The sequence below is a fragment of the Dromiciops gliroides genome, chromosome 5 (assembly GCF_019393635.1).
Source record: "Dromiciops gliroides isolate mDroGli1 chromosome 5, mDroGli1.pri, whole genome shotgun sequence".
NCBI classification, from domain to species: Eukaryota; Metazoa; Chordata; class Mammalia; order Microbiotheria; family Microbiotheriidae; genus Dromiciops; species Dromiciops gliroides.
Genome location: NC_057865.1, coordinates 267358507 through 267386415, shown reverse-complemented (window position 1 = coordinate 267386415; position 27909 = coordinate 267358507). Strand labels below are relative to the sequence as shown.

At 38.1% G+C, this 27909-nt stretch overlaps 1 protein-coding gene across 1 annotated transcript in view; it reads left to right on the top strand.

The window, feature by feature from the left end:
- Positions 1 to 21132: 21132 nt before the first annotated feature.
- EPYC (epiphycan) overlaps positions 21133 to 27909 on the top strand; it is a 32576-nt gene continuing 25799 nt past the window's right edge. The window contains exon 1 of the mRNA XM_043969166.1: positions 21133 to 21297. Coding sequence (XP_043825101.1) covers positions 21133 to 21297 — 165 coding nt within the window. The remainder of the gene's footprint in view (positions 21298 to 27909) is intronic.

Genomic DNA, 27909 nt, shown 5'->3' with positions numbered 1-27909 from the left:
TAAGACTTGGAAGGGACCTTAGTGGTCATCCTCTATAGCCTTCTAACTCATGAAGTAATCCCCTTGACAACACCCAACACACTTGGACAATCTAGGCTCTAACTGACCACTTTCAATGGGAAACTCTTTCATAAAGCATGCAATTCCAATCATGGATAGTTTTAATTGCTACTTATAGATAATATTGACAATAGCTATCAATTGCTTCACCTCTGTTATCTAATTTGAGCCTCAAAATAACCCTATGAGATAAAAGCAATCCCGTTTTACAAATGAGGAAATGGAGACACTAAGTGATTTGCCCAGGGTCAAACAGTAAGTGTCAGAGGCAGGATTTGAACTGGAGTCTGTCTAACTCCTAATCCAGCATATTCCCTCAAGGTTTCACTTATTGTGACTATAGGGACAGCCTGGAGCAGGTGACCTCTATGCTGCTAAAAAATTGCTACACTTTGTACATCAGGAATCAAATAATCAAATTTAGAATTTAAGCAATTTTTTAAAAACAAGAACTGTCCATGAATGGAATTGTTTGCCATATAAGGGAATGAGTTTTCCCCCAGGGAAGTCAGTTTAAAAAAAAATCTATCTTTTTCAGTTTCCCCAACTGTCAAATGGAGATAAAAACAGCAGCTATTTCCCAGTGTTTTTACAAAGATCATGAGGTAATATTTATAAAACATTTAACCTACAGCCTGATTAAAAAAAAAAGATGCTTAGTAAATGCTTATTTCACTTTCCTTTCTCATCATGGTGTTCATAGAGTCTAATTCTACCTTCCTCCATAGTCCAGGTAGAACTGGACCCTCCTTATCTATACACAGAAAAATGTCAGGTCAGGAGGTCAGGAGGGCAGGCGGGTGGTTATTCTTGGAATCATGGTATAGTTTCCAGAGTCTGAAAGGCACTCACTGCCTGTGGGCTACCTTTTTTGTCTTAGTCTTAGGGATAGATTCTCTACCTTTATGAGAAAGAATTAGCCTACAGAGCTGCTAGGTGGAGCAGTGGATGAAGCACCAGTCCTGGATTTAGGAGGACTTAAGTTCAAATGCAACCTCAGACACTTGACACTTACTAGCTGTGTGACCTTGGGCAAGTCACATAACCCTCACTGCCCCACCAAAAAAAAAAATCAAAACCAAAATAAGAAAAAAAAGTGAAGGGTGAGATGACAAAGGCTTCCTGACTTCAATCAAGACTCCTATCTCCCATCTTCTGTAAGAGAAATATCCCATGAAGCTCCCTCACCTCTGCTGGTGCTTCCCCTCTGAGATCACCTTCAACTTAACACTGTATATGTGCTTTATGGGTATGGTATCTTCTCCTTTATGGGGAAATAAGCTCCTTAAGGGTGGGGATTATTTCAGTAATTATATTTGCATTCTTAGCACCTAGCACAGGGCCAGTACATAATAAATAATTAATAGATGTTGATTGATCTAAATAATTTCCCACCAGACCATGTCTTCCAGCAATCCAGGCCAGATCTTGGGCTCACTCTCCTTCCAGTTACTAGTCATCTTCTCCTCTGAGAAGTATTATAGTCAATAGCTACTGCACAGACCGAAGATCCAACGTTTACAAATTTTTGAAGTGACAAGTTCCATATTGTTGGTGTTAAGTTGTTTCAGTCATGTCTGAGTGTGATCCCATTTGGGTCTTTCTTGGCAAAGATACTTGGGTGGTTTGCTATTTCCTTCTCCAGCTCATTTTACAGATGAGGAAACTGAGGGAAACAGGGTTGAGTGACTTGCCCAGGGTCATGTAGCTAGTGTCTAAGCTTGTATTTGCACTCAAGTCTTCCTGACTCTAGGCCTGAGATTCTATCTACTTCACCACATCACTGCCCCCATTACTGAATTTCAAACCTGGACATATCCATCTCAGATTAGCTATTCAAACTTCTCTCTCTCTCAGCAAATAAACATAAGACAGACCAAGACAGCCAAAGCTTTGAGACCCATTCTTTAGCTTGCCTAAGCAGGATATGCACTCAGTTTGTTCACAGCTGTCATGCAGCTGGGGTGGAGAAAGGGCAAGTCATCCTGTCCCCATTTCCATGGGAATCCCAAGGAGAGAGATCTATGGGATACATGTTTCAGAAGCAGGAAGATAGAGAACAGGCTGGAAGGGATGTCTCCTTTTTAAACTAATGAATGCCCTCCCTCTCCATTACAGGGCTAAGGGGTTTACTTTGTTTTACCACGGTGCCCAAGGTCTTCAAGGAATAAGCAAATAAACATAGTCAACCAGAAGTAGGGAGAGCAGTTCTAAGGAGTCTCCATGATGTATTACCATTATTACTCATGTGTGTGTGTGTGTGTGTGTGTGTGTGTGTGTATGTGTATGCACGATGAGAGAGAGAGAGAGAGAGAGAGAGAGAGAGAGAGAGAGAGAGAGAGAGAGAGAGAAGGTATGGAGACAGACACAGAGACAGAAAGAAAGAAGGAAACAGTGACAAAAAGAGAGAGATAGGGAAAGGGAGAGACAAAGAGAGAAAGGAAATGAGAGAAAGATAAAAAAGACACAGAAAGAAAGAGACAGAGAGACAATATAGAGACAGACAGAAAGAAACAGAGAAAGACAAAAAAGCAACAGTGACAGAGAGAGAGAGAGAGAGAGAGAGAGAGAGAGAGAGAGAGAGAGAGAAACAAGAGACAGAGACAGAAAAAGACAGACAGAAGAAAGAAATAGTGACAAAATGAAAGAGAGGGAAAGACAAAGGGAAAAAGAAAATGAGAGAGACAAGATAAAAAGACAGAGGAAGAAACAGACAGAGACTGTCAAAAAGTGAGAGAGACAGAGAGAGAGCGCGAAGATACAGAGACAGACACAAAGAAACAGAAAGACAAAAGAAAGAAACAGTGACAAAAAGAGACAGAGACAGAGACAGAGAGAAATAGAGAAAGAAAGAGAGGGAGGGGGACACAGAAACAGAAAGAATCTTCCTGATCTTCCCATTGAACACATTTTTAAAGTGTTCTTCATCTCAAAAATGAAGAGTTTAGACTAGCTGTCCTGTGAGGTCCCTTTCAGCTTGAAATCTATGATCCTCTAGTCACATGTTATCATAAGAATGGAGCCCTCGTGTTCTACTTTCTTTTCTTCTTGGTTCTCTTTCTCTGCCACGTAAATGCTACTAATATATGCAGCCTGTCGGCCAGATGTTTAGTGTGGCTTTGAGTGAATCCTGCTGCAGACTCAGCCATCATGACAATACACAGCGTGGTTGGACTGCAGAAGTAATCTCCTTCTTAATATTAGGGCGAGCTTTGTTAGGCACCTTAAATCCCCAATGAAAAAGTTATTTGGTTGATTGGCATATTTCTCTTTGAGTTAAGTTTTCCTTAAAGTAGTCTATTAGTATCTTAGTTCTCTGTGTGTTATATATTAATGCATGAATTAAAAAAAATTCTTTAGGCACTTACTGAATGTCAAGGACTATACTAAGTGACAGAGGTATGCCATAGTTTTCAAGTAGAAACCTCTGCTTATCTAAATTTATTAAGAGAGGGGAGGGAAGCAAAAAAGGGAAAAATAAATTTATATAAAAATGAATTTATGATAACTAGCATATATTTAAAAGGAATGGCAAGTTGTATATAATAGATTTGCAGTTTCATGTACAATCATCTTTTTCATTATGCTGTTATGGAAATGATTGTTTTATTCTATAAATTTAAAATTAAATAAATTTAAAACTTTTTTTTTAATTTGAAGTGGTCTTTTTTTTTTAGGGCAATGAGGGTTCAGTGACTTGCCCAGGGTCACACAGCTAGTAAGTGCCAAGTGTCTGAGGTCAGATTTGAACTCAGGTCCTCCTGAATCTAGGACTGGTGCTTTATCCACTGTGCCACCTAGCTACCCCCAATGGAGAAGTCTTCTTAAGCATTGAGGAGGGACTTTGATACTTCTGGGTAAATGTAAATTGCCTTCATAACACAAATAAAGATAGCCTGAGAAACCACATAATATGAATTTAGGGAGTAAAATATTATACAAAGCCATACAGTATGTAACATAAGAGAGCCCTGTCTGAGCTTACTTAGGAGAAATGAAAAAAATCAGAGACTTGTCATATTGAATTTTTTACCTCTTTCCTTTGGCAGACAGTAGCATTTCTTCCACTCTGCCCTATTTTGTGTGTTCCCACATCTGAGAAGGGGGCTATATGTGTTTCACCTTTGTCCTTGGCTCTCTAGGCTGCAAGCTGTCATCTTTCCTAAGAGCTTACTTGAAGGCGTTTTTATAAAATTCCCCTGGATCCCCACCTTCTCCTACCACTATTGTTTCTAATTATTCTTCCTTCACAATCTACCTCCACTGTCTGGCAGAGATTTACATTATTTTGGCTATCTAATATGAAGCCCAAGGAAGGTTGGGGAGGATATTGAATAGGTAAAGGAAAGATAAAGTATGGCCTTTCTTTAAGTGGATATTAAAGGACATCTCAAGCTGAAAACCCCATAGTCACAGGAATAAATTAAAATCAGATCTGGTCTTGGGCAATGGATTCCAGGTTAGAGCCAAAATTTTATTCACTAAAACCAAATGGAAAAGTCAAACTGGAAAAAAAAAATCTTGCAAACAAGAAAATGAATTAAGTTATTCAACCCAGAACGAGTGATTTAACGACATTAGACAACGTGAAAAGAATTCAGCCAAGAATACCCTAGACATTAATTACAGCAAGGTCAAGGACAAACAGAATTAGAATATTTTGGACTGAAATACCAGAGCTTTTGCTCTCCATGTGTCCACATTAAACACTGAAATTTTGGAGGAAGAAAACACTCTGGATTTAGGAGATTGCACATCTGTCTGATACTATTATTTCCTGCTTTATGATTAGAACAATTTGAGACTTCAAATACCTTGCCTCGGGAAAGATTTCCACAAGACAATGACATCTAAGATGGGCAGTGGATTTGAACTTATTACGTGGTTATCGAAGACTCGATTAGGAAAAACCATTCAATAATGTGCCATTCCCTAGACTTGGACTATTGAATATTTCCATTCACAATATGAAATATAGGAATTAAGAAATTGATTTTTTAAATGATAAAAATGGTAAATTTCAGGGATAGATGTGGAGTTAAACACTTGGGATAAAGCCTAAATTATCATGATACTATATGGAATAAAAAAAAATAGACAGGTAGGAAAGAGAATGATCAGGGAGGCATACTGGACCATAAACTGACTATGATACAGCGGTATTAGAGAATAGATTTAATATCAACTTACCTAGTTAGTTGGGAAAGTCCAGTAGTCTATAATATAAACAAACTAGTTAATGGGAAGGGTTTTGTTGTTGTTCAGTCACGTCTGACTCTTTGTGACCCTATTTGGAGTTTTCTAGGCAAAGATACTGAAGCAGTTTACCATTTCATTCTTCAGCTCATTTTAGAGATGAGGAAACTGAAGCAAGCAGGATTAAGTGACTGGTCCAGGGTCACTAAGTATCTGAGGCAGGATTTGAAGTGATGAACATGAGTCTTTCTGGTTCTCAAACCAGTGCTCTATTCATTGTACCACCTAGTTGCTCTGGCTTAGTGGTTAGTTAATCCATTTTCATGGTGCAGAGAGACAACTTTACAACTTTCTGGAGAATGATAATGAAGAGGTGGGCATAATGGAGAAGGCTCCACCTAAAGTCACAGAAAGCGGGTTCAAATTTTAGTTTTTGCACTTACCACTTACCTGAATGACCTTGGGTAAGTCACTCAGATCAGGGACTCCTTTATGTGATCTGTAAAATGAAGGAATTGGATGAGATGAACTATAAACTCCTTCCTAGGATGAGAACTCTAGTCTGAGCTATTAGCGTCATCTGGGGTCAAACCACACCCATCTCCCAATTCTGGGCGTTTTCATTGGCTGTCCCCCATGCCTAAAATACTTTCTCTCCTCATTGTGTGGATTCCTTTAGATCTCAGATCAAATCCTACCTTCTGCAAGGGGGTTTTCTGTGTCATGCTCCATGCTTCCCTCTGAAATTGCCTTCACTTTACCCTGTATATATCTTGTCTATAGAGAACTCGCGATTCGATCACTCCAAAAAACCTCCCAAGTTGTTTGCGTGTCGTCTCCTCCAATAGAAGACTGTTAGTGCCTTGGAGAGCAGGGCTGCTTCTATGCGCAGTGCTTAGCATACTTCCTAGCACACAGTAGGTTTGTTGATTTGAGACAGCAATAGACAGTGATTAAAAAGAAGCTACCCAGGGGCAGCTAGGTGGCGCAGTGGATAGAGCACCAGCCCTGGAGTCAGAAGGTCCTGAGTTCAAATCCGATCTCAGACACTTGACACTTACTAGCTGTGTGACCCTAGGCAAGTCACTTAACCCCAATTGCCTAAAAGGAAAAAAAAAAAGAAGAAGCTACCCAACTAGGGAAGGAAACAAACTTATAAAAAAAAACAAAACACTTTTCAAGGCTGTCCAAATTTCAATGCCCATGTTGAAAGGAGACCAAACAAAGATCGTATAGATACAAGGCACATCCATCACAAGAAATCAATCTGCAGGTTTATAACTTCTGCCTTTGTCCACCCAGCTGATCAAGAACTCGAAGGGGCCTTAGACCAAGTCCAGTCTTCTCATTTAAAAGATGCAGAAAATAAAGCCAAGAGAGTGAAATGATAGGTACAGGTAGTCAGTAGTAGATTCAAGGCTGTGAATTCAGGGTGTTCTAACGTTAAATCCAATGCTCTTTCTATTATCTGACCCCTCTCCAAACCCTCTTCCCCCACACACACTCAAATACAATCAAACAAAAGGTTTTATTTAAAGGCATAGAAACTTGGGTTATTAACCTTAAATTTTTAAGTTGTAGTCAAGGGCTATTTAAAATAGTGGGCGTCTAGGCAGCACAGCGGATAGAGTGCAGAACATGGAGTCTGGGGGACCTAAATTCAAATCTGGCCTCAGACTGACTGTGTGACCACAGGCAAGTCATTTAACCACGTTTGCCTCACTTTCTCCATCTGTAAAATGAACTGGAGAAAGAAATGGCAAACCACTCTAGTATCTTTGCCAAGAAATTCCCAAATGGGGTCAAAAAGAGTCAGGCATGACTGAAATAACTGAATAACATTGAGAATAGTAGGCCAAAGAGAGACAGAGACAGAGAGAGAGAGAGAGAGAGAGAGAGAGAGAGAGAGAGAGAGAGAGAGAGAGAGAGAGAGAGAGAGAATAGTAGACAAAAAAGACTTAAATATCTCAACAGGCCCATGGAACCTCAATTATTGTATTGTTTTATAATTCAAAGATGTTCATCATGACAAATTTGTATTATTAAGGAAAGGTCACACTTTGTTTAGTCTATTCTGTTTAAAGAATTACATAATCCATTTTTTCAAAAAGCTCACTATTCATCATGTTTTTTAAGTGTTTTGATATTTAAATGATATACCCTCAGAAGTCCAGAAAACTGATAGATTGCCAGATCTTCGGTCTGAAGCAGAATTATGCTGGAAAATGTTTAACACCAAGTTTTCTGTGTGTGTAAGGTGGGTATCTGTATAGGTGTAAGGTACACATACAACATACTTTTTAGTTTAATTTGTATTATTAAAGTTTTTGTCCCTTGTTTTCTTAAGTCTGGAAAACCAACAAAGCAACAAATCAATCCCAGATTTGTTCCCATTTATTGGTTTCTGAGGCTCACACCGAAAATTTAATAATTTGCTTTGGAGGCCAGTTTGAACCTCTCCGACATATTTCTGCCAGCTTGAAGGAAACTTAGAGATCATCCAATATAATTCCTTCATTTTACAAATGGAAGGTTCAGTAGATAGAGAGCTGGACCTGGAGGCAGGAAGATCTGAATTCAAATCCAGCCTCTGATACTTACTAATTCTGTGAGCCTGAGTAAATCTCCTAACCTCTATCTGCCTCAAATTTTTCAACTGTAAAATGAGAATAGTGTCAGCTAGGTGGATAGAGGACTGAAGTCAGGAAGACTCATCTTTGTGATTTCAAATCTAGCCTCAGACACTTACTAGTTGGATGGCCTTGGACAAGTCATTTAACCCTGTTTGCTTCCGTTTGATTAGCTATAAAATGATTTGGAGAAGGAAATGGCAAACCCCTCCAGTACCTTTGCTAAGTGTGTTACCAGGAGATATTAAGCAAGGCAGAAAAGGTACAACTTAATTAATCCTTTTCCTTCATTCAGCATTGAGAAGACCTTATGAAAATACAATTTTCTGTTTTTCTCTCCATATTTTAAAATGTCTGTTGAGAAATTGGAGATGGTCTGGGGAAGACTGTCCAAAATGATTGAAGGAAAATTAATAGAGCTCTTTTTAGAAGGATTAAAACAGTTTGAGCTTGTTTATCCTGGAAGAGACCTAGTTAAGGTGTGGGTGGACAGTGAATCGGATTTCTCCATCTCTGAAGAAGACATAGAAAGAAGAAATAGGGTTGGAAATCAGCAGAGGAGTGTTTTCTTAGTCCTATGGGGAAAAATCTTTGACTATTGTGGGGAACAAACACAATCATAGCTTATGTAGTGAACTTTTGGAATATCCATTCTTGGAGATCTTTTTAAAAAATAAAACAGACATTTGTTAAGAAACCTACGGCACTTGGGGCCAGCTAGAATGTGCAGTGGATAGAGCACCAGACCTGGATTCAGGAGGACCTGAGTTCAAATCCGGCCTCAGACACTTAACACTTACTAGCTGTGTGACCCTGGGCAAGTCACTTAACCCCAATTGCCTCACCCCCCCCCCCAAAAAAAGAAAAGAAACCTAGGGTACTCAATGAATAGAGTGTAGGACTTTGAATAGGAAGACCTGAGTTCAAATCCAACCTCAGACACTTAATAGTTGTATGACCCTGCACAAGTCACTTAACACCTCTTCCTAGATAGCTCTTGAACTCACTATGAGCCCCTCCTTCACTTCTCCCTCTTGGCCAAATACACAGGAGAGCCACCACATCAAAGCCATTTTAAAACAATGCTCATATTGTTAACAATGTCTACAATGCAACTTGAATCATTTGGACCCAGGCCCCACTGACTTGAATTGAGGGCAAGCCAACTCTGGCCTGAAGTACCTAGGCAGGAACACAGTTGGGAACTCTAAGAAAGGACAAAGGTGAGATTAGTTCCAAGGCAGATACTGAAAACACTATGAGCACACAGGAGTTCACGCCTTTTGTTGGCAGGGCAAAGTGAGGGGCCAAAAAGAGGAACCCTTTAAAATACCAGGAAAACTCAGGTCCTAAGCACTTTTGCTGGTAGAGCTCAAGGAAAAGAGCTAGCATTATTGTCTATGCTGAAAGGAATATCTGAGAAGAAAGGAATTAGAAGGAGTGAACAGATGCAACATTAACCTGTCCAAAGTACAGAGTCATCAAATATAGCAATTTTGTGCCCAACATTAACCTGCAGAACCTATCACTGGCACTCAGGCCTCATTTTCTGCAGAACATATGGATCTGACAACCTGTGATCAACATGGAGAAAAAGAGAAGTTCTTCTGTGCAGAAGACCAGAGACCCCTCTGTGAGTCATATTTATTAGCCCCCAAGCACAAGGATCATCAAGTGCTTCCCTTGGAAGAGGCTGCTGCCAAGCGCAAGGAGAAATTCCAGGAGATGTTGAATATCTTACAGAGAAAAGAGGAGGAATTTAAAATAAAACTGGAACATTAGAGAGAAAGAAAAGCATCCTTTATGGAGGAAACGTGTGTTTTTAAATAGTTACTCATGTCTGAATATGAGAAAATCTACCAGTTCTTATGGAATGAAGAAAATCTACAGGTGAAAAAACTGGATCAGAAATTCAGAAACAACCTGGCAAAACTCAAGGAGAGTGCAGCCAACCTGTCACAACGAATCCAAAAACTTCAACAAATAACATTTGAAGTGGAGGAGAATGTGGATGAGGCATCCTTGGAAATGCTGCGGTACATGAAAGGCACCTTGGAAAGGAATAATGACCTACTTCAAGAACCAGAGGTTGCTTCCTTTGATAGGACCACCTGCCCCATCACAGGCTTGAGAGAAATGCTCATGAGCTTCTGTAAGGATATAATTCTGGACCCTGAAACAGCTAATCCTTGTCTCATCCTGTCTGAAGATCTGAAGAGTGTCAAGTATGGAAGTGTCCAACAGGACCTGCCTGACAACAAAGAAAGATTTGACCAAGCTCCTTTTGTACTGGGACCCCAGACCTTCACCTCAGGCAAATACTACTGGGAAGTGGACGTTAGAGATAAGACAGAGTGGGAAGTGGGCATCTGTGAAGATTCGGTCTGCAGAAAGGGGAGATTCTGCTTACTACCTGAGGATATAAGGACCCTAACAGGTTTCAAATCTGGAAATCATTTCTTTCTCTGGAATTCAAAATATGGTTATCATGCAAGCCAACCTATACATAAAGTGGGCATTTTCCTTGATTACGAAAGGTGACACGTAGCATTTTACAATGCCATAGACGGACTTCTTATTTACAGTGCCCCAGACATTGTCTTTCAAGGGCCTCTTCATTCTTGCTTCTCTCCTTACCTTCCCAATAAAGAAAGTACCCCTGGATCTCTCATTATCTGCCCCAGGAATAATCAGTAGATGGATGATAAATAGTTATAATGACCATGGGACACTTTCAATTTCAAGCAACTGAAAAGGACAACTAAAAAGGATTTCCATTCCTTAGAACCCATGTGAACTAGGTTAATAAAATAATGGATGATAATCAACTACCATGAGAAAAAAAATTGCCTTACCTAATAAAATTGTCTTTACCAAATAAAATTGCCTTTTATTAACACTAGTGGGCCTCCCCTCACTAATACCTCATATAGAATATTGACAATGCTGTCACAACGTAACCCATCCTTGGGAAATTATTACTTTCCTGAGGCCCATAGAAATGAGTGTCTTTTACAAATAGTGTATCTGTACAAGATACAGGCATATACACACATGTGTGCACATATATACACACTTACATACACAAACACCTATACCTAGGTATGCATGCATATTTTTTGTTTTATGTGTATAAATTTTATATTATATATTGAGAGAAATTAATATTATATGATAATAGTAATAACTCGTTATTAACTTGTGATCCATCCTTTTCCTCCTATTTTTGTTAAGAGCCCACTCCTGAAAAGGTCAGTCAGTCTATTAAGGCTCTAACTGGGTAAGGTAAATTTCCCACACCCAAAGCATCTACCTGGGCAGGTACCCTTACTTTTATTTTAAGGTGAGGGACCCTGACTTTTTGTTTACTCTGCTAAAGCTTTTCTGTTGTTATTGTTGTTTACTCAGCTAGATTGTTCCCCCGCCCCAGGACCTAGCTCTTTATCCTTGATGTTCTCCATTAGAGTTTAGGGTTACCTACCTCATGAAGGAGAAAATCAGCCAATGAGGACCAGATAGAAATGGCTTCCCCCATCCAGATGCCTTGAAGCTGCTGAGCCTCATGACCAAACCATCTTCTCAGCACGAGTAGCTGAAGACTTTTAGGATACTTACTCATTAAATGTCCACCAATAAGAGTTGAGTTTCACTTCTCAGGGGGAATCCCCTATCTGAAGGCACCCACTAACTTAAGGTGTTTCAGAGTCTCCCTTGCTGTCTTTGTTTGCCAAGAGAAACCACTGACCATCAATTTATTGGCTCTTGGCTAGCTTAATTAATAAATTGATTATTAATTACCTGGGGGAAAAGTCACTTAACCTCTACATGCCTCAGTTTCCTCATCTGTAAAGGCAAATGGTGGAGCTTGAGCTCTCCAGTCTCCTCAACCTCTATATCTTTGATCCTAATATTTTATTTAGGCATTTGTCAGCCTGAGGACAGGGGACTAGATCCAATAGGTCAGTTTTAGTCAGGTATGTTCCTGAGTCCTTCTTCACTGGACTTGAAGGTTGGACAATGCAAGGAGATCAGAAGGAAGGTCAAGATACCCTTCAGGATGTTATTATTCCTTTTCTTGTTCTCTAGCATATGGGAAATGATTGCAAGATACTGATGTGATCCTGGTTTTGTGATGGAGAAAACAAATGAAGTTAAATGATGTGAGTTGAATGTATTTCATGGGATCCCAGAGTTAGGTGGGATCTCTAGTCTAATATCCTCATTTTACAAATGAAGAAACTGTAAATCTGGGGAGGCAATATGACTTGTCCAAGGTCACTCAGGAAATAAGCATTAGATCTAAGATTTCATCCTGGATTTTTTTACTAGATTCAATGCCATTTCTTTCTTTTTTTTTGCGAGGCAATGAGGGTTAAGTGATTTGCCCAGGATCACACAGCTCGTAATTGTCAGGTGCCTGAGGCTGGATTTGAACTCAGGTGTCCTGAATCCAGGGCCGGTGTTTTATCCACTGTGCCACCTAGCTGCCCCCGATCCAATGATATTTCAATCGTACTACCTTTGAACACTGGAAAAAATCTATAAATACTATTATGATTTAATTCAAATTAGGAAAAATAAAACAACATTAAAATGGCCTTTCTATAAAAGAGGACTAAAATTTTAATGATTGAATAAAAAAAGGCCTTTTAATGTGTCAGGGACATAGCAGCCCAGTGAATAGACAAGTGGCTCTCCATGTCCTTCCTAAAATGTGATATAAAGAATTAAAAGCAGTGCTGTAGATGTGGTCTAACTAGGATGGAATACAACAAGACTACGATTTCCTTATTCCTACAATTAGTTTCATTCTAATGTAATCTAAAATTGCATTTTCATTTTTGGCTGCTATAACATACTGTTGACTCAGTGAACTAGTGGTTCACTAAGGCCCCTAGATCTTTTTTTTTTTTTTTTTTTTTTACTGGGGGGAAGGGGTCAAATAAACAATCATCTGAGCATTTCTCTGTTGTCTCGCCCTTATGAAGTTGGTTTTTTTGAACCCACATGTAGTCCTTTACCCTTTTTCACTTTAATCTTATTCATTCTAGTGCAATATTTTATAATGTGCTAGTATTTCCCTCCCAGCTTTGCATGGTATGAAAATTTGATAAGCATTCTGTTTTATGCCTTTATCTAAGCCATTGACAAAAGAGTTAAACAACCAAGATAATTAAGGCAAACAAAGATATCTGTGATATTTCACTGTAGGTCTTTTTCTAAGTAAGTGGCGGTTCGGGTTTGAGCAGAATAAGCACTTAAGCAACTACGTTGTGCCTGATATTGTGCTAAATTTAGCTTTACAGATCAACTCATTTTATCTTCCTACCAACCCTGGGAGGTAGATGCTATTATTATCCCCATCTTACAGATAAGGAAACTGAGGCAATGGTAAACTGACTGGCCCAGGGTCACACAGCTAATACATGTCTGAAGACAGATTTAAACTCAGGTCTTCCTGACTCCACACCCAGAGCTCAGTCTATTGGAGCTCAAACTGGACATCGATAATTACCACCTCTTCCCCTCAATAACCCAGAACTCTTTCCTTACTTAACTTCCTGCTTTCATATGTGTGCTCATTTTATTTGACACAGCTGTTTACCCAGGCACTTTCTTCTTTCCGTGCGACCTTAGGCAAGTCACTAAACTTATCTAGTATGTAATATTCTCCTCTCTAAAAGGTTGGATTAGGTCGTTTCCAACTCTGATACTAGGACCCAACAATTTTCTAGGCCCTGTTCTTCCCCCATCCCCCCATTCTAGTAGCTCAGATGTGCATAGGACTATGATGCTTATCTGTCTCCAACGTCCCTTGTGGTTCTTTGTAGCCCCTCCTCACCTGGGCACCGGTTTAATCTTACTGCCAAAGTTGTTCAGTTGACAGTCTCCATTTCAAAACTTTAATAGCATTTTGTGTTTCTCTTATCAGTGCACTTTTCTAAATTTACCTACTAAGTTGGAAGACATTTGAAATTTCAAGAAGTGCCTTATTCCTATTTGTTCTCTCCCATGGTGTTTTTAGTCTTATGCATTTTTAAAAATCTAGATTTATGACTTCACTAGCATGGGGGAAGGAGTTAGTGCGGAGGACCCATATCATCAATTAGATAGTAATTTACAATGTTAGAGTTACTCAGGGATACAAAAAGATACTAACCTACTTGCTCAAGGTCATCTGGTGTATTCAGAAGTGGGACATTAACTTTGGTCATATCTACACCATGGGAAAATCATTTTGGCAGCTGTGTAGAGAATGATTAATTCCAATAGTGGAAAAAAATTGAATCAAGGAGACCAATTAAAAGACTATTGACCTACAATTTCACTGGTATAAGAAACTTGAGAAGGATGAAATTCTGTCTACCCATACAGGCTGGCACCTGGATGTTCTTTTAGTCCTCAAAGCATGTAAAGATATTTCCTGCCTATTGCCAGTCGAAAGGATCGTGTGTGAACATGGAAACCCTGTTTCTGGTCACATAATATTAAAGGATTGATATTATGTGATGACAAAAATTGCTCAAACTGGTTGTGGATCCAGAAAACTGATGACTCTGTGGTTGCCCATTTAAGGCTCAGAGAGATTCCACAATAAACTATGATTATGAACTCAAAAGAAACATACATCTTTAGAGTCCAGATGGGCTGCCCACCTAGCAGGGGGATATACCTAAAGGGAACTTGGTAAATTCTCCATAAAAGAAGCAAAAGACTCTATGTATAAGGGGTTATGTGGTATCCCTCTGACTCACTTGTTTTCTACATGTTTAAATCACTACCTTTGTCCTTTAACTTTGAGCTCATTTGTTTGTTCAAAGAGAGAATATACGTCCAGTTTGATGGGAGTATTTTACAGAAACTATTCTTTCTATGCCTTATTAGTAAATCCCTTTTCTACTCAACTGGTTGATTGTTAATAGGAAGAACATTGGTCAGGGCTCAAAAGCAACAGGACCAGAAACTCTACCATCTCATGGTTAACCTTAGTGTTAGTGCATATTAGGAAATGAGCCCTGAGGGTGTACTACATCTATACTCATAGTCTTACACTACTGAAAAATAAGTGATTAGTCCATATTCATACAAACCAAGTCAACCCGAAACCCCATCTCCTCTAAAAAGCCTCTCACATTTTTCTGTAATGTTAGCATTGAGATTTTCCTGAATTCTTCTTCTCTATATCTAATTTGTATATAGCTGTTTACATGATGTTTCCCCCATTAGACTGTGAGCTCCTTGAGGAAAGGATGTGCCTGAGATGACATAGGTGGTAAATAAAGATTTAAATCAAGGCTCTCTAACTCTAAATTTAGTCTGTTTGCAAGACTCCATGCAGTAGCACCAACATTGTATGGAAGGACATGCAACTGCATATACAGGTGGACCTCAAGCTTATTAAATTATTAAAACAACAAAAAAGGGGGCAGCTAGGTGAGGAGGACGTGAGTTCAAATATGACTCAGACACTTGACATTTACTATCTGTGTGACCTTGGGCAATTCACTTAACCCTCATTGCCCTCCCCCCCCCCCAAAATCATGACATATAATAAAGAACGCATCAAACTGTCACAATATTACACTTTGTGGTTTGGGGAAAGTGAACTAACTTTAGAATCAGAGGATTTGGTTCAGGTTGGACCTCTCAAGCTTACCTGAGTAATTATGGGCAAATCATTTGATCTCCCAGTGGCTCTTCCAGCTCTAAATGTATTATGTTATACTGATATACAATTTATAAGCTGTAGAATGCTGTGTAAAGGTATATTATTATAATTGTTGCTATTGATAATTAAAATTAATGTTAATAAATATTAATATAGCTAATAAATTCAAAGTATATAAACACTGCTACCTATTAAGATTCAAGAAGGAAATCATTCATCTTGTGATATTTTTCTTGTTTTTTTGAGATGTTTCTTAATGAATTAAAATTTCCTGGAGTGTGTTCATAAATATAAGAGAAAAAATTTCCTACAGATCACTCACTCAGAGATCAAATCTATACCATAAATATCAGTACTGTACTTTATTTGTGGAAAGAAAATTTTAAATCTCAAATAAAATATTTGCATTTTAATATCACTTCTGAGTGTTGTTTTTTTAATTTTATATTAGACAACTCATCCTTTTATTATCAAGTAAATTTGGGGTAAAATTTTACAATACCTCATATTCCTTAATTTTGGTTACACAAATTTTGATTAACTTTTAATTAAATTAACTTTTAATTTAATCCATTAATTTTGGTTTATTGTGTGTAAAAAAATTCAGAAGAAAGATGTCCATAGCTAAATATTTATGGCATTGAAAAGCTTTTCCTATTAAAAAAAATGCCCAAATCTTTATTTGAGGAACTTCAACAAACATATTTCTATGATCTTTGCTTAATTTGTTCTAAATGTGAAAACCAACTTCATTTCTACAATTTAAATGGCATACTGGAAGTTAGGGATATGAACAGAATATTTTCAAAAAGCTTTGTAAGCTATTAAATATTGAGTGTCTTACTTAGCCTTAGTGAAGATAAACTAATTCAGTGGGTTGTAAAGACTTGGGAAGCTCTTCTCAGGTTTAGTTTTCCCAAGCAACAAATTGAGTGTTACAACTTTCACCTCCCACAGACCCAAAATTCACTTCCATTGGTCAAGGGCAAATACCACTGGCTCTGTATCCTCAGTCTCTTCATGCCATTTCAGAGAGACAGAGCCAAAGGTAAGTTTTTGAACTTACTTTCCTCTTTGGTTATATGTGTGTGTGTGTGGTGTGTGTTTTCTTTTTTTCCCCTAAGATGACAACATTCTTCATTCTATTTATTTTCAAATACCATGGAGCTCACTGGTCAATAGATGTAGTTTAATATTATTAGTGACTTTATATTTTTCTTGGATATTTCTAAGGCACGACTTTGCATAGAAATATACACATATATATGCATGTATATATGTATATATAATACATGGCAAAATATTTCATCTTCTAGTAATAGATGCCAGAATAAGTAGAGTAAGTTCCAATATATCCTAGATGAAGCCAGTATCCAAGCTTATGCCCTATACTTTGCAGACACTGACAGCTCTGCCTGATGCCTATTCATTACAGAAATGCTGAAGAGTTGGGGTGGAAGGGAGGAAAGAATATAAAATATAAATTAGGATACAGGATGTTTTTTGTTTTGTTGACTTTTAGGCTTTTTAATTGATGAAACACCATAATACACTGAGAATTCCTTCCCGAAGCTGTATGCATTCTGTAAACTCTAAAAGCTTAAGCAAGTTTGAAAACAAATATATTAGAAGAAATTTCTTAAAGAAGAAGACAATTACAAATTTCCAATTAAAGAACAAAATAATCCATAGAAATATTAAAATAATTTTTTTTAAAAAAGAAGAGAACTAAAAACAGATGAGGGGAGGGGTGTTATTGGTTCTTAGTATATTTCTAAAGAGTTACACACAATGCCTTATTGTTAGTCCCTTAGGAAATGTGCCAAAGTCCAAACAAATCCTCAACTAGAGCTATGTGCACTCCACAGGAACACAGAATATAAAATATAAAGTGAGAAAACAAAAAAAAGTTGTTTTTAATTACTAGCAAGGGGATAGTTTCACTAACTAATAAAACTGCTGCCTAAAATTTACAGATGCATGTATTTCAAGTCAGGAGTCAGGTAAAACAATGGTGGGGGTCATGGTGGAATGATTTTCATTTTAATATGGCAGAATATATTTTTAAAGAATTTGCAAATAAAACCATTTATTTCAAATGGGACTTCGTGGGCAAACTTCAAATCCAACTTGGGAATCACTGTATTCTACTGACACCTCAAGCAAAGGAAAAGGAAACAGATTCTTGGTTTATCCAGCAAGAGGGGGAAAAAAAAAGTTTGTTTGAAGAAAGCATGGAAGGGTTGCAAAATGAGTCCATTGTACTGCTCCCCATTCCCAGAGGAATTTCATATCCCTGTGCATAAAACAACTTCATAAAGACCTTCTTTCAAGGCCTTCTGAGGGTCAGTCTATCTGCCTTGTACACTCAAGTTTGGAAAGAACATTGGCTCATGGATTCTGTTTTATGTGTATGTATATATCTATAAACTGCCACAGGAGATTTTAATTTTCATTGGAACTGAGAAAATAATGAATCAAAATGCATATTGCAACTTTCTAGAAAGATATTGTTCTGATTGCTTTTTTTAATAAATGGACTTCTGTGTGGGGTATGATATTTGTATGGTAGAATTGCCTATGATGAGTTCTGAATGCTCTGTCCTTGAGAAGGGAAATTCAATAGTTATATCACATTGATGCTCGACAAATATGTGTGTGTGTGAATACACATATGTACGTATATATGCATGTTTGTATCTCTGTGTGTAGATATATCTTGCATCTGAGAAGACTAACCTAAACACAGAATTTCAAATATGTAGCCTTTTTTCTTGGTGATGGTGTTTTAAAAACAGCAGGGTCCTAAAATAGGGAAAGAGATAAGATAGCGATTAGCCAAGACATTATACAGCAATAATGATAGTGATATAGTGCTTTGCTTAGTAGAGGGGATTTATTTTTGAAATGTTAGTCCTCATTTCATGCTTTATTCATAGGGAACCATGCCAGGTATGACCTTTGGAAATGTGTGCTACCTTTTTACTGTGAGATGGAAAAATGCAAACCTTGGATCTCTATCAAAGTTCAGATAGAATACTGCATTCCAAAGCCAAAACGCATAATGGTGGTTTTTTTTCCCTCTTTACCCTGGATGTGCTTAAGGAACTTTTTTCAATCTATTTTCAAGAGAAAGTATACTAGATTTGGAGAATGAGGATCTGAGTTTTAATCCTGGATTTATCATTAATTACCTGCATGACTTCGGGCAACTCAATTGACCTCCTTGGGCCTCAGTTTCTCAATCTCTAAAAGGAGATGGCTTGTATTAAATGACTTCTAAGGTCCTCTCCAGTTCTTAATCTATGATTCTATGAATTACCGATATTTAGTGGTATGAAAGCATAAATTATAGTCATGCAGTTAAATATAGTAATAAGCCGCCTGTGACAAAGTCACATCCTTTAAGTACCTGATTTCCTCATCTATGAAAACCTCCAGGTTTTTACGGGATGTTGGGAGCTTAGCCAGAGGTGGTTTCATATGGTTTTCAGAGATTTCATATGGCTAGGCCAGGAATAGAGTGCTATGGTTGAAATTAGAAAACCCTGAGTTCAAATCCTCCCTTTTACACTTAATTACTATTTGTTACGTAACTTCTGGTCCCTCTTGCCTATTTCCTACTTTGTAAAATGAGGGGGATTGTGCTCAATGGACTTTAAGATATCTTATGATTCTAAAGCTTGGATCCCTTGATCCTATTTTTTTTTTGGAGGAAGAAAGGGAGAAGGCAATTGGGGTTAAGTGACTTGCCCAGGGTCACACAGCTAGTGTCAAGTGTCTGAAGCCGGATTTGAACTCGGGTCTTTCTGAATCCAGGGCCAGTGCTTTATCCACCGTGCCACCTAGCTGCCCTGGGAGAGACATTTTAGAAAGGATGATATACAGAGGAGGAGGAACAAGACAGTGAAGTGATATGAAGCTATATCCCATAAGGATTAGCCACTCTTGGACAAAGCTTAGTGTAATGGATAGAGTCTTGGGTTTGAAGGTGAGGAAGAGCTCAGTTCAAATCTCACCTCAGACACCAGCTGTATGACTTGGGGGGGGAGGTCACTAAAATTCTCTTGGTCTCACCTGTAAAAATGGGGATGATAATAATACCTCTCAGTGTTTTTCTGAGCATCATGTGAGATAGCAAATGTACTAGGATAAAAAAAAAAATTGTTAGTAATGGGAGGCAGCTAGGTGGCACAGTGGATAAAGCGCCAGCCCTGGATTCAGGAGGACCTGAGTTCAAATTTGGCCTCAGACACTTGATACTTACTAGCTGTGTGACCCTGGGCAAGTCACTTAACCCTCATTGCCCTGCCACCCCAAAAATGTTAGTAGCAATTAAAGAAATTATGAGTGGTTAGGAAGAACTTCCTAATAACAACAGCTCTCCCCACAAATGTAGCTGCCTTAGGAACCATTAGGGCTCCCATAACTACAAGTGTTTGAGCCGAAACTATGCAATTATTTCAGGTGGTTGTTGATTATTGATTCCATCTCCCAATCTTCAAATAAATAGTACTCCCATTCCTTGGATGTCTCCCTCCTCACCTCTTCCTTCTAGGACTTATAGCTTACTTCAAGCCTCAATTCAAATGCTGTTCCATACATGAAGACCTTCCAAAGATTTCCCATTTCTAGTTTCCCTCTCAAAAACTGTATTGGTCATCTTCCATACCTGGAATACACTCTCTCCTCATGTCTGGCTCACAGAATCCCTCTTCTGGATTTAGACCATTGTCTATCTAAAGATTTTTCCCAATCCCCCTAATTGCTGATGGTGTCCTTGTTCCCTAACCACCTTGTATTTAACAATTTGGGAGTATTTCTTATATATTTATTTTGCAACTCTTTATATACGTATAGGATGTCTGCCCAGATTTTAATTCAAGGGCTATTTCATTTTGTTCTTTTTACCACCAATGCCTTGAAAAATGCCTGTCACAGAATAGATACTTACTAACTGCTTATTCATTGATTATTACTTATTTTGTCTACATATTGAACTTATCTGTTTAGTTTCTACTCCTCCCCAATCCAGATCCATACACATAGACACACACACACACACACACACACACACACACACACACACACACACATTCTTGGAGGGCAAACATCATGTATTTGTTTGTTTGTTTGTTTTTATATCTAAGAGATAGACTTGAAGGAATGAATTCTAGGAATGGTACACAACCTGTACAAAGGCATGGAGGTGGGAAATGGTTTGCCCCACCAAAGATGTTATTTGTAGTGTTAATTACCTGTGAATAGAAAGTCTTCCAGCTTAAGATATTCAGCTTTGGGCAGCTAGGTGGCGCAATGGTTAGAGCACCGGCCCTGGATTCAGGAGGACCTGAGTTCAAATCCGACCTCAGACACTTAACACTTAGTAGCTGTGTGACCGTGGACAAGTCACTTAACCCCCATTGCCTCACTTAAAAAAAAAAAAAAGATATTCAGCTTTGTACCTCACTTAATATTCCTATTTTTGTAGACCAGGAATTTCACAATTTAACTTCATTTATGTATTGATACATGCTAATCACTTTTATTTTTTAATAATTTATCCAAGGTTAAAGAATGAAAACCTTAGCAAGAATATTCCTGGGACTTTTTGTCTTTGATGCTGTCTTGACTGCTCCTACTCTAGAGTCCATAAACTATGACTCTGAAACCTATGATGCAACATTGGAAGACCTGGATAATTTCTACAACTATGAAAACTCACGTATTGATCAATCTGAGGTAACTGACAACTCTCCCACTTTAGAACATTTTAAGGCACTTCTGGGCGGTAAATGAAGTATTTTAGATTGGTTTATCTCAATTTTTGTATTAACCACAATTATGTATATATGTGTGTGTGTGTATATATATATATATATATATATATATTATATATATATATATATATATATACTCTCTTCATATTAGGATCATTTGGGCTTACCATGTTCTCTATGTATTATAATCATTTCATATTTGTATCTCCTTTTCTCCTCCACATGGTTGTATATTATTCACACTTTCAAGGAGAACAATAAGAAAGTATTATCTGAATAATGAATTTAGAGCATCAAGAGGTGTGCTGGTAAATGTTTAACAACCAGATTTCCAAAAACAAGCAGAAACTTTAAACACAAGATACTTTAAAGTTCAACCAGAATTATTAATATTTTCTCCATCATTTTATTAAGCCTAGACAATCCAGAAAACAATAAATCAAACCATGATGTGTAGGATTTGCTGATATCTGAGATGTAAGTGTTTATATTGAATATTAAATTATTGGCTCTCCTGAACTAGTTCAGCTAGCTCCATATCATCCCTGGATCTCAAGGTTAATCAAGTCCAACTGCATCATTTTAGGGAAATAAAAGCCCAGAGAGAGGGACAGGAGAAGTGCCTTGTCTAAAGTCACACAGGTAAAATTCATTCCCTTTCTTCATTCCCCAAGTTTTTTTTCCTCACTAGGCAGGTGAATGTCATCTTTCTAACCTCTACATTTTTTACCCAAACCACCAAATTATATTTTTAGTTGGAACAGAGATTGAGTCTGAAGTTTTCATGGATGAGTGACATAATAGAGGAGGGAAAATGAGTATGGGACAAACAGGAGAAGGGAAAAAATAAAAAGTAGAAAATGTGACATAAAGAGACAGAGAATGAGTAGATGCCAGAGACAAGACTGGTGGTTTGCTGCATTAGAAACTGTCTCAGAGTTAATGTACTCTGATTTACTTTAAAAGAGTAATTTCAACAGCAAGGTCATTAGAGCCTATTATATGAATCAGATACAGCCATTTAATAAAAAGATTGGATGCTTTTTAAATAGCCAGAAGATAGTAATCTCTCTGAATCCAGTTCCTCAGGTAGGAGGCTATGTAACTCATATATGATTGTCATAAAAAATGAATTAAGTGGGGACAGCTAGGTGGCACAGTGCAAAAAGCACTGGCCCTGGATTCAGGAGGACCTGAGTTCAAATTGGACCTCAGACACTTGACACTTAACTAGCTGTGTGACCCCGGGCAAGTCACTTAACCCCAACTGCCTCACCAATAAAAAAAATGAATTAAGTGAAATTCCAAATGCAAATAATAATCCTCTTGGTTTTTTGTAGTTGCTGTTCATTTTCAGTCTAACTTTTTTTGACCTTATTTGAGGTTTTCTTGGTAGAGATACAGGAGTGGTTTTCCATTTGCTTCTCCAGCTCATTTTGAAGATGAGGAAACTGAGGCAAACAGGGTGAAGTGACTTGCCCAGGGTAACACAGCTCTTGTCTGCTTAGCACTATGCACCGCGGCATCACCTAGCTGCCCTGCAATCCTCCTCTTAGAGCAAAGTATATAAAACCCCTCTCTCCTTGAGCAAAAATGCAGTGTTAAGTGTTCCTAATTTTATTAAGCAGGATTTTGTAACTTTTAGGGAATCACATAAATTTTAATTTGGGGCATCTGATATTTATATCCACTAAGGAGCTAGGAAGTCAGTGGATAGTCCTCAGAATCAGGAAGACCTCTTGTTTACATCTTTGGTGTATAACTAGTTTACGACCCTGAACAAGTCATTTAGCTTCTTAGTTCTCCCCAAAAATATTCCCCAACTCTTCCCCAGGCAAAATTAAGTTACAAGGTCATAGGGAGCTTCCTCCACTGATGAAGTCACAAGTCAGGTCCTGCTCCCTACCCCCACATCAAAAAAAAAAAAAAAGAGATGACACATATTCTTTTCTCTGATTTTTGTTACTCTGCAATACATAATTTTCAGATTTTATTTGTGTTTTTCCATGTGTCCAAGTGCACTACTGCAAAAATATTATTTTAAATTCTCCATCCTCACGAAGATTTCTTCATGAGGAAAAAAAAAACTTCCGTTATGGTTCTATGGGCTGGAGGCTACAATATGGTGGGGTGGACAAAGCTATGAGCACAGAGTTAGAAACTTTGGGTCCTAGGCTTGGCTCTGTTTATTCTAGTTGTGTGACTAGGCAAAACACAGATGAACATGATTAATAAAAATTTTAAAGTACTTACTATGATCAAAGCATTATTTCTTTCATCTCCTTCCCTATCTCCTTTTTCTTTTTCTCCTCCTGTTTTCCTCCTCTTCTTCTCTTTTCTTCTCCTTCTCCTTCTCCTCCTCTTCTATAAAATGTGAACAAGAATTACACTCGAATCAGGTCAACGCAGGTCAATAAGAATTCCTTAAGCACCTACTGTGTGTTAGAATCTATACTAAACCCTGAGAATATTAAGAATGGCAAAAATATTCCAAGCTCCCTGCCCTCAAGAAGTTTACAATCTAAACGGAAGACATGAGAACAACTATATACAAATTAGAACTAGATTTATACAAGAAAATTTGGAGATACTTTCAGAAGGAAGGAACTAGCATTAAAGGGGACCAGTAAAATTTTCTTTCAGAAGGTGAGATTTTAGCTGGTACTTGAAGGAAACATGTGTAGATGAGGACAAAGTTTCATCCCAGGAATGGGAGATGGAGAGTGAAGATGCAGGGAGTTCTGAATGTCTTTCAAAGAACCAGCAAGGAGGAAAATGCCCTGGATAGCAGAGGACATGGGGCGGGGGTGGGGAGAGGCAGCAAAGTGCATGAAGACTGGAAAGTTAGAGAGGGGCAAGGTTATGAAGGGACAAACAGAGAATTTTATATTTGATCCTGGAGATAATAGGGAGTCATGGGTGTTGATGGAATAGAGTGGGAAGAGGGAGGTGACGACTTGGTCAAACCTGGGCTTTAGGAGTTGAGGATGGGCTGACATGGGAAGAGACTTGAAGCAGGCTGACCAACCAGAATGCTTTTGAAATAATGCAGGTGTGAGGAGATGAGGGGCTGTACCAGAGAGGTGGCAGTGTCAAAGGAGAGGAAGGGGCATATGCATTGCTATAAAGGCAGATTCCATAGAACAGGTTGGATATGGGGATGAAAGAGAATGAGGAGTCAAGAATGAGAGCTGTGTGACTGGGAGGGTGGTGAAGCCCTCGGCAGTAAATGTTAGGAAGAGGGGAGGGCTTGGGAAGAATGTTGATGAGTTCAGTTTTTGGGCTGTTTATGGGGCATGAAGTTCACCCTCCTACAAGTGTTGTTAGGAGGATCAAAGTCAAAGGAGGTAATTAGGTACAGAAAATAATTAACGTTGAGATATGTTGTTTAATTACAAGTTGCATATTTGCACAGCCAAAAAAATTCTGCTCATCCATAAGTATACCAAGGATGCTTGCCTAGCATATACCCATTATTAAGCTTATACCACTTACCATTCAGGAAAGAAGCATGGAAGCTATGGTTGAGATTGGTATTGGGGGAATAAACTGACCAATAGCATGGCACTAACTCCTACTGAGCCTCGGACAAATAATTTCCTTTCCCTAGGCTTTACTTTGTTTATCTGTAAAATGAGGGAATTGGTGTAGATGATCCCTAAGATTTTATATGTCTTTTTAACAATTCTACTATAATTCTCATTGTATGCAAAATAAATAAATACTAAAAAGCAAACAATATTTTAAAAGTATGAGCTGTGAATTCATCGAAAACCAAAATTAAACCATTTGCTGTCTTAATGTCCACTAAATTATTGATTCCTTTTAAAACTAAAATCATCAGGGGCAGCTAGGTGGCACAGTGGATAGAGCACCGACCCTGGAATCAGGGGGACCTGAGTTCAAATCCAGCCTCAGACACTTAACACTTACTAGCTGTGTGACCCTGGGCAAGTCACTTAACCCCAATTGCCTCACCAAAATAAAAACAAAAAACAAAAACAAAATTAAAATCATCTCTTTAACTTTTCAGAGCATTTGGATATTATTACATATAGATACTATCTACACATAACTGGTCTTGATCATGTTATTGTTTTATAGATGACATAAATATATTACCAAGTTGTTACATAGGAATTATAAAATTAATATAACATACTACTTCTGGCTCTAAATTTTGAAGAATTAACCTACAAATGAAGTGTTGTTCCAAAGGACTTAATCTCTAATGGTGGAATTTAAATCACCAATGGATAAAATATTTTGGGGGAAGGAATGCTTTCCTGGAGCTTCTTAAATCACAACACAGAGAGGACCTTAACTTGTATTATTACTGAAGGTCTGGTACACCTTTATTTAACAAGCAAACAAATAAACTTCATGTAGTACAGGCTAGGGGGCTACTGTCCTGATTCCCATGTTGATTGTCAAGGCAGCTCCCAACAGCAAGGTAATCCCTCATTAGGGTTCTAGGGGACTCTGAGGGCTTGGAAGGAAGGAAGCTGTTTTCTAATACCACAGCTCAAGAGACCCAACTGGTATATTCTACCCAATTCCCATGTTTATCGGTTGACATCAATTAGTCAGCCAGACTTAATTAGCTTTTAGAAAAGGATATCGCTAAAGCAGTTGGGAAGAGCAATTAATGCAAAACATCCTTCCCAAATTCTGGGACATGTTCTCCCACAGGATACATGGAATCCAAGGCAAAATGTGTTCACGCTTAGAAAGCACATGTAGCCAAGGGTTAACTCACATCTCCTGCTTGCTTGAAAACCTTTTCTTCTCTTCAAGAGATACTCACATAGTCCTCCTTAAGGATAATATAGCTTCCTTCTGAGCCCCATGGAAAGTTGTGAAGCTGTTTCTCCTCACTGTGTCTAGTCTGTATTTGGTGATGAATGGACACAGAAGGTCCTGGGACAGTGTTAGCATGCCCATGAGAAGGCCAAATCGTTTGACTCTCTGAAGTTCACAAGGTTGTCCTCTGGTCAAGGGGCGGGGAGGAAACAGTCTCTCCTCTTCTTTTCTCCCCTAGTAATTCCCTCTTAGAACCAATTCTCTCCCCTTGGGTGCCAGACTCTGGAATAATAACTGGTTCTCATCATGTTAATGTTGTATTGAACCTAGCTTCTGAAACGGTGGGTTGGGACCCCATATGGGGTCATGTAATTGAATCTGGGGGGGTTGGGGAAAATGTGGCAACGGTAAAAGTTTATGTATACCTATTTTATAGACCTATGTAACTGGGGCTGAGTAAAAGTTTCTCAAGTGAAAAGGGGTTGCCAGCAGAAAAAGTTTAAGAAGCCCTGTTTTGGAAGACATAAAATATGTGACATGGCATCCATTAGTTTAATGACTTTCATTGACTGAAACATGCAATAGAAATAGTTTCTATTGATAAAGTATCAGGGATATAGTATCTTTCTAGATAATTTAAGTGGGGTGGAGTGATCAATTAATGCAATCAATCCTCACCCTAATGCTTATCATATACTTATATTTAGATTTGGAATTCTTGGTAAATTTGATATTCATATTTCCTAAAATATGTTGGTGAGAATCCATCATGTGTATTTCTCTTCCTACATAGCTTAATTTTCACTCTTGTTAAGAGTATCCAATATTGGCATTTAAAATTTTTTTTGTACTTTTAAAAATAACTCACATTGTCATCATACTTTCCAGTTTAAAAATATATGCCTTTGGGCAGCTTGGTGGCGCAGTGGACAAATCACCGGCCCTGGATTCAGGAGGATCTGAGTTCAAATCCAACCTCAGACACTTGACACTTACTAGCTGTGTGACCTTGGGCAAGTCACTTAAGTCACTTAACCCCCCATTGCCCTTGAAATATATATATATGCCTTTTCCCCACAATCCTGTGAGGTTGATAGTATGATATTATTCCCAGTTTTTGACATGAAGACATTGAGTTTCAGAGAGATTGTGGGACCTGTCCATTTCTAATAAGTGACAGAGTGTTAGTTCATGTTTTACATGCACAAACGCATAAATGTCTATTTAAAACTATCTACGAACATATTATACAAGGCACCATTTCTGGAGAAATAATTCATCGTCCAGCTGATTAGGATATTAGTTTCAAGCTAAGGAATATACACCCTCTATTTCTATTCATTAGAAAGAGATTCAGTCAGGAGGGGAAGAATTGTGCAGATGGTGCTTAATTATGTTTTTCTACTTAACTTCTTTTGTGTGTTGTTTTCCTTAACATTTTAACTCTTTTATAGTCTTTATTAAAAGCAATTCTATCCCCCTTATTAAAAAAAAAACTAAAATATACTAAATGTATTTTGTAGAATGTTACCATGTCAATGCTAAAAAATAACAGCAATAATAATGATTATAGCAGTCACTTATAGAGTACTTGTATTTGTACAAGGTAATTCTCTAAAAAAATTATCACATTTGGGCCTTGTAACAAGTCTGTGAGATGTATTATTATTACCAAATATCTTACAGATGAGGAAAATGAGGTAGAGGGAAGTTGAGTGACTTGCCCAGGGTCATACATCAAATAAATATCTGAGGCAGGAGCTAAACACAG